The sequence below is a fragment of the Thunnus thynnus genome, chromosome 11 (assembly GCF_963924715.1).
Source record: "Thunnus thynnus chromosome 11, fThuThy2.1, whole genome shotgun sequence".
NCBI lineage: Eukaryota > Metazoa > Chordata > Actinopteri > Scombriformes > Scombridae > Thunnus > Thunnus thynnus.
In genome coordinates this window covers 14,490,670-14,505,016 of record NC_089527.1, presented here as the reverse complement: position 1 = coordinate 14,505,016, position 14,347 = coordinate 14,490,670, and the positions used below count along the sequence as shown (strand labels likewise).

The window sequence follows — 14,347 nt, the reverse complement described above, 5'->3', positions numbered from 1 at the left end:
TTTCAAAGTTACTGTCTTTTTAGTGTCAAATTCCCTCTTTTTGTTACTCTATTTCCACTGTAGCTTGTCGAGAGACGAAGTAGGATTTTTTTTACTAAAATGACTAACTGTGGAAGCTATCCACTGTATTTGACTAATTCAGATGGCTGAAGCCTCATATTATCTTCAAATAAACTTCTGAATACATATTTGCTCAAAATGAGGGCTGTTTGTTTGGAGGGGATCTTCTAATGGCCAGTATGAACAGGAGGAATGATTACAGCAAGCAAAACCTGCTTCAATGTTCAATTCGGGCACCTGAATTTTGTTTTAAGAAAGACTTGAACATTTTTGAACCTATCCTTCACTGTAAGCCAATGTAATGTCCTCAGAAGTGATGGAAACACCCCTGCGTGTGTGTGTGAGGGTCTTTGGCAGCCTCTCATTATCATATTGAGAAATTTCTGAGCTGCACTGCAGACAAAGGAGGGGGGAGAGAGGTAAGTGGGGAAGGAGGGGTGATGGTAGAAAAAGCGAGTATGCTTGCATAAAAATAACAAATTGTCATTCATTTGATTACTCTCTCATCCTGCCTTTCTCTCTCTCTCTCTCTCTCTCTCTCTCTCTCTTTCTTTTTCTCAAATTGCATAACTGCAGAATGTGAAGCAGCCATTCATATCCACTGGAGAGGGACACCTGCTGTTTTTGCAGCCGTCTCATCCCTTTGTATCCTTTTCTCTTTCCTTTGCTTTCTTTTTCTCCTTCTCCATCCTCATCACTATGTCATTTATTCTTTCAACTCAAATCTTTTCTTTCCCGCTATGCCCATCCTTCTCCGCCTCTTTCGCCTTTTTTCTTTCTCCACCACATTCAGTTTTTACCATCTCTCTCCGTACTTTCCTGCCTCATTTTCTTCCATTCTCGCCCTTTCTCTGTTTATCCTACAGTACCCCATCTCTCTCTTTATCTTCTCATTATCTTTCTCTCCCTCACTTTTGTGTTTCTATTCTAAGTCCTCCTTGCTTTCATTTTCTTGCTCTCTCTCTCTCTCTCTCTCTTTTTTGTTGACTGCATCATGGAGCAGAATACAGATGAGGTGCATAGCCACTGCAAATGTTTCCATGCATACAGGGATAATGAGGGTAATTAAATTGCCAAATATGATTTCAGCACACCCATTTTTTTTTGTTTTATGTGGTTTTAACATCTATGAGTAAAAGTGTTTGGAATGCTAAAAGTAACGATGATGGTGATAATAATGATAATGATGTTGATGATAACGATTCACTCTGTGTGTGTGTGTGGTCGCAACACAACACCAGAAAGAGCAGAGCCAGAATCTCACAATGTATGTTAAAATCTACATTTTTCAAAAGTTATAGCTTAGTTTAACTGTTTTCACATGTTATGTTTCCATACACTAAAAGTACTCACAGCAGTTTATAGTTTCTTCACAGATGTGACACCTGTATTTTTGAGATATTGTGGCCAGAAGTGAAACCATAATAATAATAATAATAAAAATAACAAGCATACAGGGGGACACAGTGTAGAAAAGAGGCTGAAGCAGGAGGAGAACATTATTAGCATGAGGAATATGTAGTTTAGCAGATTGCTCCGCAAAAAAACCAACAAAACAAAAACTGCTTTTTGGGCTTGACATTGTGACAGGAGGCAGTCTGAGCACAAAAGAAACAAGTGCAATTACATGCCATAACAAGTACCAAAATTACACTGCTCTGTATTTGGGTTCAGTTGGAGCCTGGAAATTACCATAAAAAATTCCAATGGAAATTACAACAACTGTGTTAGCGCTACTGCTGCCTTTGTGTGAGGACAAAATTACTAGGGGCCTGAGCCTGATTGTAATACACTGCTGGGTTGTCATGACCAAACTACACGAACTGAGTGATAAATAGAGCAAATATTTGTAATGCCAGATATTTTAAACAGCATATTAGACACGCTGATTGCTCAAGATTTCACTGGCTTCAGTAGAGATACCAAAGAGAAGGAGAAGAAGCCTCCTGACCACCACTACGGAGTCATCGATCCCTTTTACTTCAATGTGGTAGGAAGAGTTAGTTCAAACTGTATTTACATTACAGCAATTCAATATCAGCAGTTAAGGGTTTTTTTTTACTTTTTCATTGTCAATTTTCATATTTTTTTGTATTTTCTAGGCATTTTATGACTGTTAGAGAGTTGACAGTAGAGAGATGACAGGGAATGCAGGGGGAGAGGTATAGGAAATGACATGTAACAAATATCCCTGTTCAGACTCAAAGTGGGGTTGTTATATAATTCATGGTCTAGGTCACCAGGGTGCCCTGTCGAGGAACACTTTGACAGGAAATGTGGTAGCTGTAGGAAATAAACGTGTGCGTATGCTTTGGTCGCTCCGGCACTGAGTCACTTTTCCACCTCTGGGAGCTTCGGCGAACTGAGAAACTGTAGGTCAAGCTTCATCACCAGCTACACACCCCTAATATCACTGCTACCTCCCAACCACCCCTTTGATCTGGATATGTGGATGACAAAGCGCCTTGGGCAGCTGTATCACCGCTATACCCTTCACTCTCGTTCCACCCTGCGTGCCCAAGCCTGAGCTCACTGACCTGGACACGGGGGTGACGTAGTTCCCTGGGAAGACGCCGGAGGCTGCGGTTCTCAGTGACGTGCCTTTGAACCATCCGTCTTGACACTTCTCTGTCACCCGATACATCTCCCCTTTCCTAAGTTCAAGCTCGTCAGCCTTCTGGGGCTTGTAGGCGTATAGAGCCAGGTATCTGGGGAACAAAGGCAACAGAAAAATGTAGACGTGTGTCAAATAATAAAACCATTAAAGTTTGTAGAAAGCATTAAATACCTTCACCAGCTACCAATTTTCTCCCCTTTTCAATCACATGTGGATTATCTCTAATATGTATTATGCAAAAGCAAAGCTTGCAATGCACAATGCAAATAAATTAATTAATTAATGAACTAATATCAGAAAATCAATGCATTAAAAATAAGTAGATATTTCTCTCAGTGTAAGGAGAGACTTGATTCACTTGATTCAGAAAGCAAATAACTCTTCTTGTATCAAGAAAATGACTCAAAAATATACATGACACTCAGAAGTTTCAGGAGTTTCTCGTAACTTTTTAAGAAGAAAAAAAAGGACTGTTATGAAGGGTATTTTGTATATGTCTTATCTTTAGTTGTTTAAGTGAAATGTACAGTACAGAGGATCAAAAGATAAGAGTCCGCATTGTTTACCTTGAAGGATAGATTCACAGTTTCTCAACAGTCAAGGGCCCAAATGAACACTAAAACAGTTTTTGCTCACTGCGATCATTCCTCCTGCTCATACTGACCATCACGAGAACCCTTCCTCCCTTCCTAATGTGCTTCCAATCCACAGTCCTCGTTTTGTGCAAAAAAACTTTCAAAAGTTTATCTGAAGTTAATTATGAGGCTTCAGCAGTTTGAGTGAGACAAATCAAGCGGATGTCTTTTCAGTGCAAAATTCCCTCTTGTTACTGTTCCTCCACTGCAGCTCAACAAAGAAACCCTGTGTGAGGAAACACAAAGAGTGAATTATATACTAAAAAGAGTGTAACTTTGGAAGATAGGCTGTTAGGCCACTTTTGAGGGGAGGTGAAAGGGAGAGGCTTGTTGGATACATTACTTACTGAGTATCCTGGGGGCTTCAATGATGAATTGATGTCTTGTTTTTTGTGAATACAGACAGGTATTATTGATGTATTTGTATTTTCTATGGAGGTTCTGCACATGATGAGTTTACATATGTACATACATGCATTTTCTTCCTACTATTTTTCTCCCTAGCATTTTGTTTTTGATGATGTTGTTTTAATGATCTGTTTCAGCTGGTTGTTAATCACCGGCAGGTCCCTGGCTGCTGTTTAATAATGGTCGCACCCTCAAATGTCTCAGCAACACTGAGGAAAGCCCTGGGCTAAGACGCGTCCGTTTCCTCCTGCTGCTCTGTGCATTATTAAAAGTGTTACATACTTATTTGGAAGTGCTGACGATTTAATTTGCTATTTCTGTGATTTTTGGGTCGGCACCCATTATACTTATATTATACTACATTTTAGTTGAGCACAACATTTCCTTTGTTTAACTTTGGATGATACCCAATTTATTTGTCTGACCTAAGTGAATGCACTTACACAGTGTTTTATACTGCTGCTGATAGCAGCAACAATTTCTAGAAAATGTTCAATTATGTTTCCTGAAGGCACAAACAAACTACACACATCACTTTTTACTTTTATTTACCAAGTAAGCTACCTGAGAACACATTCTCTTTTACAGTAATGATCTGATATTTATATATAAGAATATCCTTTAGGGATAAAAAGTATAAATCTCCTTTAATACGTTCCTACCAGTGAACTATTTCATCAATATCTCAACCGACCAATATCCATAAAATTAATACTAATCCATTTTAGCATGTTAACCACAATCAGTGACTTTTGTTGATATATTATATAGCAATAAACTATAAACAATAACACAAAAATCACTGTAAAGAAAAGATGAACCGTATCAGATTAATTTGATTCACATCAAATCTAAGTAGTATCATTGCTTTAATATTCATGTTTATTAAATTCTTTGGGAGATTTCAGTGATTTTTCCCCTTCAACATGATGTGGTATGCTGTGAAAGGATGTCCTTGTCAACCTGCCTACTAACAGGTACACTGATAAATGTAGTATTTAACATCTCGCCTCGTATTCAACTATGTTCATGTACTGAGTGTTGTGGATTGCATCTGCGTTAACATATAAATGAGTTTGTGGTCCCGTTGTTGGGAGATATTTGTAGCATGTAGTGCCAGACGATGAGACCACCGAGTAAACAAGCCCTATATGTGCTGCCTCCCCCCCGTTGCCATGGTAACAGATGTGGGGACCGTCTCCTGTCTTCCCATGGCAACAGGAATAGTTGCCAGGTCAAGATTGAAACGTCCGACCTCATCAGTAGGACAAACCCACTCCGGACATGTGTGTGTGTGTTAACTGAAAATATGTGTGTGTGTGTGTGTATGTGTGTGTGTTCCTGGTGCTACTTGGAGGAAGGTGATATTATTAAAGCTGACAATGGTTCTGTATTTGACTCACATCCTGCAGGCAGGTCACCAGTTAATAGTAAACAGCGCACATACAATGTCTATACTTGTGAGGCCCCTCATTCACCGTAAAACCAAATCCTTACCTTTAAAGAACTGTGGACTGAACAAATGTCCTAACTTTCCAAAAATATCCTGACTGTCCTCACTCTCAAGGTCTAATGCTCTAATTGGTCCACACAAAGACACTCACCCGTATCTTTCTGGCAATCACCTGGTGGATTAATTGTCAGGTAAATTATAGAACAGTCTTGCTCAGTGTTGGCTCCTCACTAGCCATCTGGATGTGACTTGTGAGGTTACATTTCCGCAAGAATTTAATTGCATTTGTGAGTGTGTGTCAGGTACTTTATCCACTCAAGAAACTGGCGGCCCGTGAAGTCGGTGATGTAGATAGCAAAGCCCCTAAAGACAAACTATGTAACCCTCCTTTGTTTGTCCTGTGTATTCATACTGAGTCATATAACCCATTTAACACCCGTATGTACTGATCCTTATAACACTTTATTTTTTTTTTAGAAAGATACATTTAAAAGGAATGCTGAGGGTAGTTTTTCTGCTGAGCTTGCTGCTAACCATGTAATTACAATGTTCCTGGTTTGATTCCAGCCAGCAACCTTTGTTGCATGTCACCCCACATCTCACTCCCGCACTTCCTGTCAGCTCTCTACTGTCCACTATCCAGTAAAAGTAAAATTGGCAACTGATACAATTCAGACCCAAACCAGAGCAAACAACTACACCAATAGTAAAGATCCGTCTCTCTGCTAATGTAGTGTCCTTTTCATTGAGCCAAACTGATAAAGGGAAATGTGCTGTTCTGAAGATTCATCTTTATTGATCTTTACATGTTTAGCTGTAATTGTTCACCCAGTTACCTAATTACACAATCTGCTAGTATCCAACCGAATGTAGAGGTGTTTCAGAACCACCCACCTCTGTTCCCTAATGTATTTTGCATGCAGGGTTTCTTTCATCAGTCTTTCTAAAAAGCTGAAACATGACACATATTGTTATCTTCATAATATAAGCTAAATGGGTACCCACGGCAGCAGTGGTTCCCAACCTGGGGGTCAGGAGCCCCTCACAAGGGGCCCCTGGATTAATCTAAGAGGTAATGAGATGTTAGGAATGCAGAAAAAAAAACATATTTCTGACACACGTTTTTTTCTTTAAGCTTTCCTCTGATTTTTACTTTGTTTATTGTGAATTACTTTATTTTATCTCCTCAAGCCTCTAAAAATTATTTAAATAAAACAAAATATCTTTCATTCAACGGGTCACAAGCCAAAATGGTTGAGAGTCACTGCACTACAGCACCAGTTTCTAACAAAAGACTTTGCACCTCGTTTTTTGATCATTTTGAAGAAAATAGTAATAAGAATATGTGATGAACTTTGTTTCTCAGAATACTCAACTCTATCATGCTGTGAAATAAATTGCATAGTAAAAGCCATAGGTCTGAGGTCGGAAGCCTTGTTATGAAACACTGATGTAAACATCACACAACTGAGGGAAGAGTGTGTGACTGTATTTTTCCTTTTTGAGTAGGATTTCATCCTTGACCAGTGGAGGAGTAAATGTGGTTGCAGAGGTGGTGGAACATGGCCAATATCTCCGGGCTCAAGAGAGGAAATATTTTTATCGCTGCCAGGAGGTGGATTCTGAAGTCATGCTTGGATCTCAGGCACATTTCTGTTGAAAAACGTTAAAGACAGGAACTTAAAGCCCAGGTTGCAGGTGGGTGAGCTGACTCAGGTGTACTTACATGTTGAGTGGAAGCTGCACCTTGGCATGGGCCAGCAGCTCAGAGGTTATGGATGCCACTTTTGGAGGCACCAGTACCCCTGCCGAGGAGGGAGAGGGACCCGGGGAAGATGCATCCTAAAGACACACAGAAAAATACACACACTTACAAACTGAGTGGCTTCCATTTGAAATAAAAACATTACTTACAATATATGCCGGCAGCCTCCCAGCTTTTCAGTATGCATCCTAGGTATTATTTAGAGACAGCAAAAACACATTAAACCCAGGTGCGAATGCAACCGGAGGCAGTAAATGTAGAAGCAATGTGTCTCTGGTCTACAGCTATCAAAGAGAGAAAGTATTTTATTCACATGGAAGTGTCAGAGTGGGTGATTGGGGAATAAGTTAATAAAATCTGGTGAAACAGAGTCACCAATGAATTTTCTGGCTTGAAAAATTTACGTACATGTGTACTGCATCAGCTGGACTGATTTATTGGCCAATATCAGCTGATTTCAGACACATTGGTATTGGTGTATGTCAACAAATAAGTAATAAATTACAGAGTCATGTGTTTATGTAAATACTGATGGATTGACTGATACCGGTCAGGCTATGGGTGAAATTTATAAAGGTTTTTGGTTGTAATAGTTTTTGGCTGAAGCTGCTTGGCTGCAATATTTTGTGGCAAAATGAACTGTTTTAGATGCTTTGACTTCATAAAAAAAACAAAACAAATATTAACAGCTGTGTCAGTTCTACCACAAATGAGAAATATGCAAGTGCATCATTATCTCACACTGGGTAACCATGGATTAAATATTTTCTAGCATCATTTACCGCTATGTGTCATTCCAGTTTAATCCTATTACCAAATACATATAATTGGTGGATGGTAATTAAATAGATTTACTTAACTACTGCACTTATGTACAGTTTTGAGGTACTTGATGTACTATTTAAGGATAAGTTTGGTGTTATTCTATATTATACTTATTATTAACAAACTCCATAAAAAGACCAAAACCAACAATACCTAGGTCCATCTCTAAATACTTTCCGACAAATTCTGTGTGAAGCTCTCAGCCCCGAGTCTTTAAAAACATGACTATATAGTTTATTTTATTTGTTTTTTAGTAATTTGCTTGGCAGTTTAGTTTTTAGCAAATGTCACCCAAACAAGAGTAAATGTGGTTTTTGTTGTGGACTATTTTCAGCAGTTTATTATAGAATTTATTATGTTGTGTGTATTATAATTAAAGTGTGTGTGTGTGTGTGTGTGTGTGTGTGTGTGTGCACCTGGATGCGTGCAGCAGCCCTGGGGTCAGAGGAGCTGATGAGGACTGGGTGGGAGATCTCCATACTGTGTCTATTGTTAAGTTGGGCCGCTCTCTGGCTGACGGACAGTGCGGTGAACGAATGCCGCTTTTTGGCGTTTTTCTTCCCTTCACCTCTCCGATGGCCGGAGCCGTTTCCATTGGACGGGGAGGAACTGGGGGAGGCGCCAGGAGAGCAGGGGTCCAATGGGGCTGGCTCAGAGCTCGGACCTGGCGCGTTTGTTGTTGTAGGCTTGTCGATCTCCATCAACTGTTTTGCTGTTTCATTTAACTGAAAGGAGAGGAGAGGAGAGGAGAGAGGAGAGAGGAGAGGAGATGAGAGGAGAGTGCAGGTGTTAGATTTCAGTCCTCAGTGATTCATGTCCATAACGAGGTCTCCAACACACAGAGGAAGTGTGTTTGTGTAGCCTTTCCTCACTTGTTCTTGTTGGCAGCTTTTCAAACTAGCATCATAACAATCATCCTTCACAACAGCTGGTCTAGTGAGACTCCCTCTGTCTCTCCTTTTTGTCAAACACACACATACTCGAATAACCCACCCAAAGGTGAGCAACTTTCTGCTTGCCAAGATTATTCTTTATTTCCTCACTCATTAGTTTAGCCTTAGGTAAAATCAATTACATTAAAGCTGGAGTGTGGCACTTTTAATTTAAACAGTATGTTTAAATGAACATCCATTATATTCAAGCTTGCCAAAATCTCTCTTCTGTATTTCACAGTGCACTGGAGTTTTTAATCTGGTGTCTGTGGTGACATTCCCGCACTGGCGCACCAGTAGTGATGCGTTTTATTTCAACCAGCAATTGGTTTCCCAAAGCTGAAGGGTCCCCATAGACCATGTGCACCAGAAACTTCAGTCAGCCGAGCTGGTTAACTTAGCCCTCCGCTAACTTGAGGGATACAATAATTTAATCGTGCCAGATCAGACTGAATGGATCACTCATCTCTGATAGCGAGATGAGTCTTTTCGTGAGGGTTGTGACACTCAAAACAATTTATCCACCATTTTACAGCTGCAACAGTTAACAGCTCATGCATTTACTCATAGAACTGGATTTACATCCAGGTAACTACTATTTACTCTCACTGCCAGAGGGGGGAGACAAAAGTTCCCCACTGCAGGTTTAAATCTTATACATTAAACATTTCTGTTATAAGGAAGTCAGCAATGCACAGGTGTTCAGAGTTTCTATTTATGTTCCCCTGTGACAGATGAGATGAGTGAGAATTCTAATATCACAAGCATTAGATGTGTAACATATATCTAGTGTCTGGCATATTGTACTGCAAAACAAATACAGCAGGAATTTCACATTGTCTACTAGTATTGAGACTGGGGGGACGTCTGTGTTGTTGATCTGTGCTGCTCATTTGAGCGGTGGTGCGCCAGAACTGACAAATGTAACTGGTGTAGTCCAGGTCAGTTATATCACTGCTGGCTAGAGCTGACAGTTTATCAATATGGCATAAAAAAGTTGTGGAAATGTGAAGATGAGTGTTCCATACAAAGTGTATTCCAGCAAGTTGCATTTTTTCCTAAATGCACAAAAAGCCCAACAATGAGCTATTATGGTACTGCGCCAACATGTTTTCTGCCCCGTGGCTGTGAGCACATCTTGGTTGTAAATGGGAAACTCGTCTAGGAAAGCTTGGTGAACAATTACTGTGTGTTTGACAATCATAGAGCTCCGTGGTAGTTTAGACAGGCACTTCAGCTGTTTTATAGTCACATGTTCCATTTAGCGTTCAATCATTCAATGAGGCAGTCATTACAAACAACCTGGTGCTTATTCATTCTACTTATTCCCAAACTCCTGCTGCTCCTCATTGCTCCTGAACTACCTGCTGCTTGCAATTTAACTCCTTCACCTCTCCAGCCTCCTACAGTATTTCCATTAGGTGTGGTTTCAAGAGGTTCATGTTCATTCGATATTGTATATTTCAGGATCAGGTGAACTGAAAGACTGTGTCAAGCTTGTGTGGCATTTAAATGTATTTGCGTTGAAATAAATGGTTAAAAACAAAACCAGAATATCTTGATGGGACATGATTTTCTGATTTTCTTTTGTTTTTATTCTGTTATGATGTTATGAACGTTTAGTTTGCTACTTTCTCCTTGTGATGATGGCAGATTGTTCAAGCATGCCCTCAAACAGCCATCTGTTCCACAGCCTTTGTTGCTAAGGTTGTTCCATGGGTTGTTTGCGTTGTTCACTCGCATTTTTCAGATTGGATTCGGACTCGAACATGTCCGGATTTAAGAAGATAACACAGAGTAGAGGACAAGAAAAACAAGTGAAATCAAACTGGTATTGTGTGTTTACGTAGCCTCCGGAGCTGCCAATCAGAAGAGAGTAGGCTCTTAAAGAGACAGGAGCTAATTCAGCCTGTTTCAGACAGAGGCTGATTGAGCGGCTTCATAAAGGACCAGTATAAGGCAAATAAGGAGTTTTTTGAACTGTAAATCATGCAAAGATATTCCAGTAGACCCCCAGAATACAAATATAGACCTGGAAATGTGCAGTTTATGTCCCCTTTAAGGCCAAATTTGCAAATTTGCATTGCAAGTAGATACAAAACCTTTCTAAATACACCTGTCAAAATGTTAAGACCCTGCAATATGTTATATGAATATGCTCCGTACAATATATGAACACTTGAGTGAATGATATTTCTCTTTTGTTACAAGTATGCTGTGTTCAACACATACCTCAGTGAAATTCTATAACATTATCTCTGCGCAATGTTCAACACTTGTCTCTACAGTATAAAAGCAAACATGTGAAGCAAATATTACACCTACAGTACTTGTGTTATATCAGTATGCAAACTTCCTGTGCGGGAATTCTTGGTGTAATATTGGTGAGATCTAAAAGGGCATGAAGTTATTCTTTAAATTATTATGGGTCATGACTTTGTTTTCTTAACAGGCTTGCACACACACACACACACACACACACACACACAAACAGAGGTCAAACAGGGACACATAATATGTTAACAGACAACACCAGCTTCAGCCCTCCAACAAATTTACATCGCAATCATGTCTGCTTAACGTAACCTCAAACAATCCCTGGAGAGAAAGTCGAGTTATTTCTCCCTGTGTGTGTGCGTGTGCATGCATGTGTGTGTGTGTGTGAAAAATAAAGAGTGTGTACAGTGCAGTGTGTACAAGACCGACCCGTCTGGGCTCAGTGTTGGTGATGTTGTATTTCCATATTAATAGATATGCTAATCGAACCCAAATCATATGCTAATGAGCATGATGGATTGATGCTGCAGATACACTCACTTTGTTCTCATGAGGCGGAATAGAGGACACACACACACACAGACACACACGCCCACAGAAGGTCACCAAAGCAACACACGTCACATGTCATGCACTCAAAACATAGTGTGCTGCAACCAACCAAGAAAACTTTTACTGAGTCTCATACTCATGCATTTAAGTTTGTACCTCTACATGCAGTAGTTGCCAGTCACACACACACACACACACACACACACACACCAATGCCTGTAATGTCAGTTTCTCTTTAACTACCGCTGCTATAGTGCCCGGTCATGCTGCAGTAAAGGAGATAAGGGAGTATAAATGTGTGTGAGAGAAAGAGAGAGGAGGACGTTGTTGATAGAGACAGTTCTTCATTTGGTGCTTTTGGCTGAATGAAATCTCCAAGGTCATCTATTATATGTTGAACTAACTGTACTCTGCATCTTTTAGAGGGTGAGCACTCTCTCTAGGTAATACTTAGACTCCAGCTGATGAGCTGATATCTGCACTGCGAAAAGGAAGCCAGCAAGATGCATGCGAACACATGGACACTCACACACACACGCACGCACATAAACAGTGGCAGGTGTGTGCCAGCTCATTCCTGCTGCAGACATGGTGCACAAAGAGAGACAGAGAGAAGAAAGAGAAAGAGGTAAGTGTGCTTTACATGTGTTATAATGTGTGACCTTGAACTCAAACCTCCCAAACCTGTCCAGAGCAAGACAAACCAAACCGAGCCTGACCAAAACTCGTCTCCAGTCTGCAAGAATCCTCTTTAGATCTGCCCAACCAACCCACCCTTAACTTAAACTCACCTGAACCCACACCAAACCTTTAACAGTAACAGTGAACAACACAAACCAACCCACTCATCACCACACCCACCCTATGTTGAGCCCGGTACAGTACAAACAAAACAACATACCATAAATCCACCCCAGATGCTTGTGAGCTCAATGAATCAGCTAAGCCTTCAAAACCGTCTGCTCCCCAGTTAACAGTGCTGATAAAAACTGGCCTGTGGTTGAATTGCTGACCCATGTAATAAGTCTTCAAACTCACTGATGCATTACTCAAACTAGACTTCCTAGTTTGAATTTCATCCTCTCCCCATTACATTTAGCAACATTTTTTACCTTGCGCTATTTATGCCCACTAAGGCGACAAACAACAGCACCCTCTTCAAATTTAGCGACCGCCAATCACTTCACACACTTCCCATGTCATACCACAGGCCTTAGTGGTCAATTGGGATTTATTGCTCAGTCCGCAAGAGAGACATGCCGTGACACGTTTGGATTTTATAACTGAACTAATACCAGAACGCAAGCTTTTTATTTCTCTGACGTTCTCACATAACAAATGATGAACAACAGCATTGAAACACAAGTCTTGCAAGTAAAACATCCAACTCAAAAGCTGTTATATCAGTTTAGTGTGGGGAGGCTGCTCTGCAGGTGCGCTTGATTTGACAGCCACTGCAGTAACTGGGCGGAGATAAGCCTCCTGAATTTGCACCCAAAATGCTGTCAAAACTTTCTTAGTGCAACCTCGTTAACCAAGAAAGAGGCAGAAGAATGTGCCTGGAGGCATGAGGGAGTTAAAGCACAATGAAAGCACCCTGAATAATCACTGTGACAAAACACTCAATACAAAGTGAAAAACAAGAGACATCCGCCGAGTGAAACGGATGAAAGAGCAGGGGGACTTAATAATAATTAGAATAGTTATAATTAAATAAAATCAGGTCTCTTTCAAATCAAACATAACAAAATATGAGTGGAAAGTATTTTTCTTGCAACTGCATTTATAACCTTTTTTACTCAAACATAACTTAATCATGTCATGTGATGCTACTTCAGTAAATATTACTGGGACCACAACAGAAAATTGCAGATGAACATTTAATATCCAGGAATTCCCATTATAGACACTAACACTGACTATCCCTGTAACAAACTGGCCACAATTTCACACATTGACCATACATGGTCCAGCCATATACTAGGTTTAGAGCTAGTCTTGTTTGTTTGGCTGTTCACATTATTTTTTAAATGCGGCCAGTATCAGATTCCAGTGTGAAGTGGTCACAGTCCTGAACTGACCTGCACGCACAAAAGAACAGTAACAAAGACGTCACATGCAGCACACTGTCGTATGAAGTCAGCATTTACCATTTCATTTATAAGTTGAAGTGCAGTGGAAGCCAGCAGAATTGTGAGCAGATGATAATGAGGATGGAGATGAGGAGAAAGAGAGCCAAATTTTTAATTATGGCTTTTTGTGGAGCAATGGCTGCTACTTGTGTAAAATTTCAGGATGTCAAGGGCTATTTTTAACTACATCTGTCAGCGCCTCTCCACAAGACTCTTGTGGCAAGACATTCGGTTCAGGTGACCCATTGGGTTATATTGGCTGGAGTGACATAAAAGTCACATCAGGCCTGTATCTGATTTGGGGCCACATATGAAAGTGGCCCAAATCAGAATTTATTGATTTGTGCTGTTCACACATGATAAAAAAAAACCTTTTTGCAGTGACATCCCATCATCATCATCGGCAAACCCCTCATTACCAATCTATGTACGTTATCCACAAGCAGTCTTCATTCACACCCGAGCTGTGAGACAACAGCTCACAGTGAAACACACACATACAGCTCAGCAGAAGTCCAGCTGGGCCCTCCTCATTAGACTCTCACTGCAGACACACACACACACACAAACACACACACACACACACACACTTGACAGGCCCCTATAGCCCTGCTGTGTCAAAGTGATGGAGAAGTCTAAATTATTGATGCATCTCTATCTAATAGGAGCCCCGGTGTGTCTGTGTGTGTTT

At 40.4% G+C, this 14,347-nt stretch overlaps 1 protein-coding gene across 3 annotated transcripts in view; it reads right to left on the bottom strand.

Annotated features, from left to right (window-relative positions):
* Positions 1-14,347, bottom strand: part of LOC137192522 (E3 ubiquitin-protein ligase SH3RF3-like) — a 105,602-nt gene that overhangs the window by 17,658 nt on the left and 73,597 nt on the right. For all 3 annotated transcript variants that reach the window (XM_067603282.1, XM_067603283.1, XM_067603281.1), the window contains 3 exons: positions 8,180-8,488; positions 6,900-7,015; positions 2,598-2,768 (listed from right to left, as the gene is read on the bottom strand). In XM_067603282.1, the coding sequence (XP_067459383.1) occupies positions 2,598-2,768; positions 6,900-7,015; positions 8,180-8,488 (596 nt within the window). The remainder of the gene's footprint in view (positions 1-2,597; positions 2,769-6,899; positions 7,016-8,179; positions 8,489-14,347) is intronic.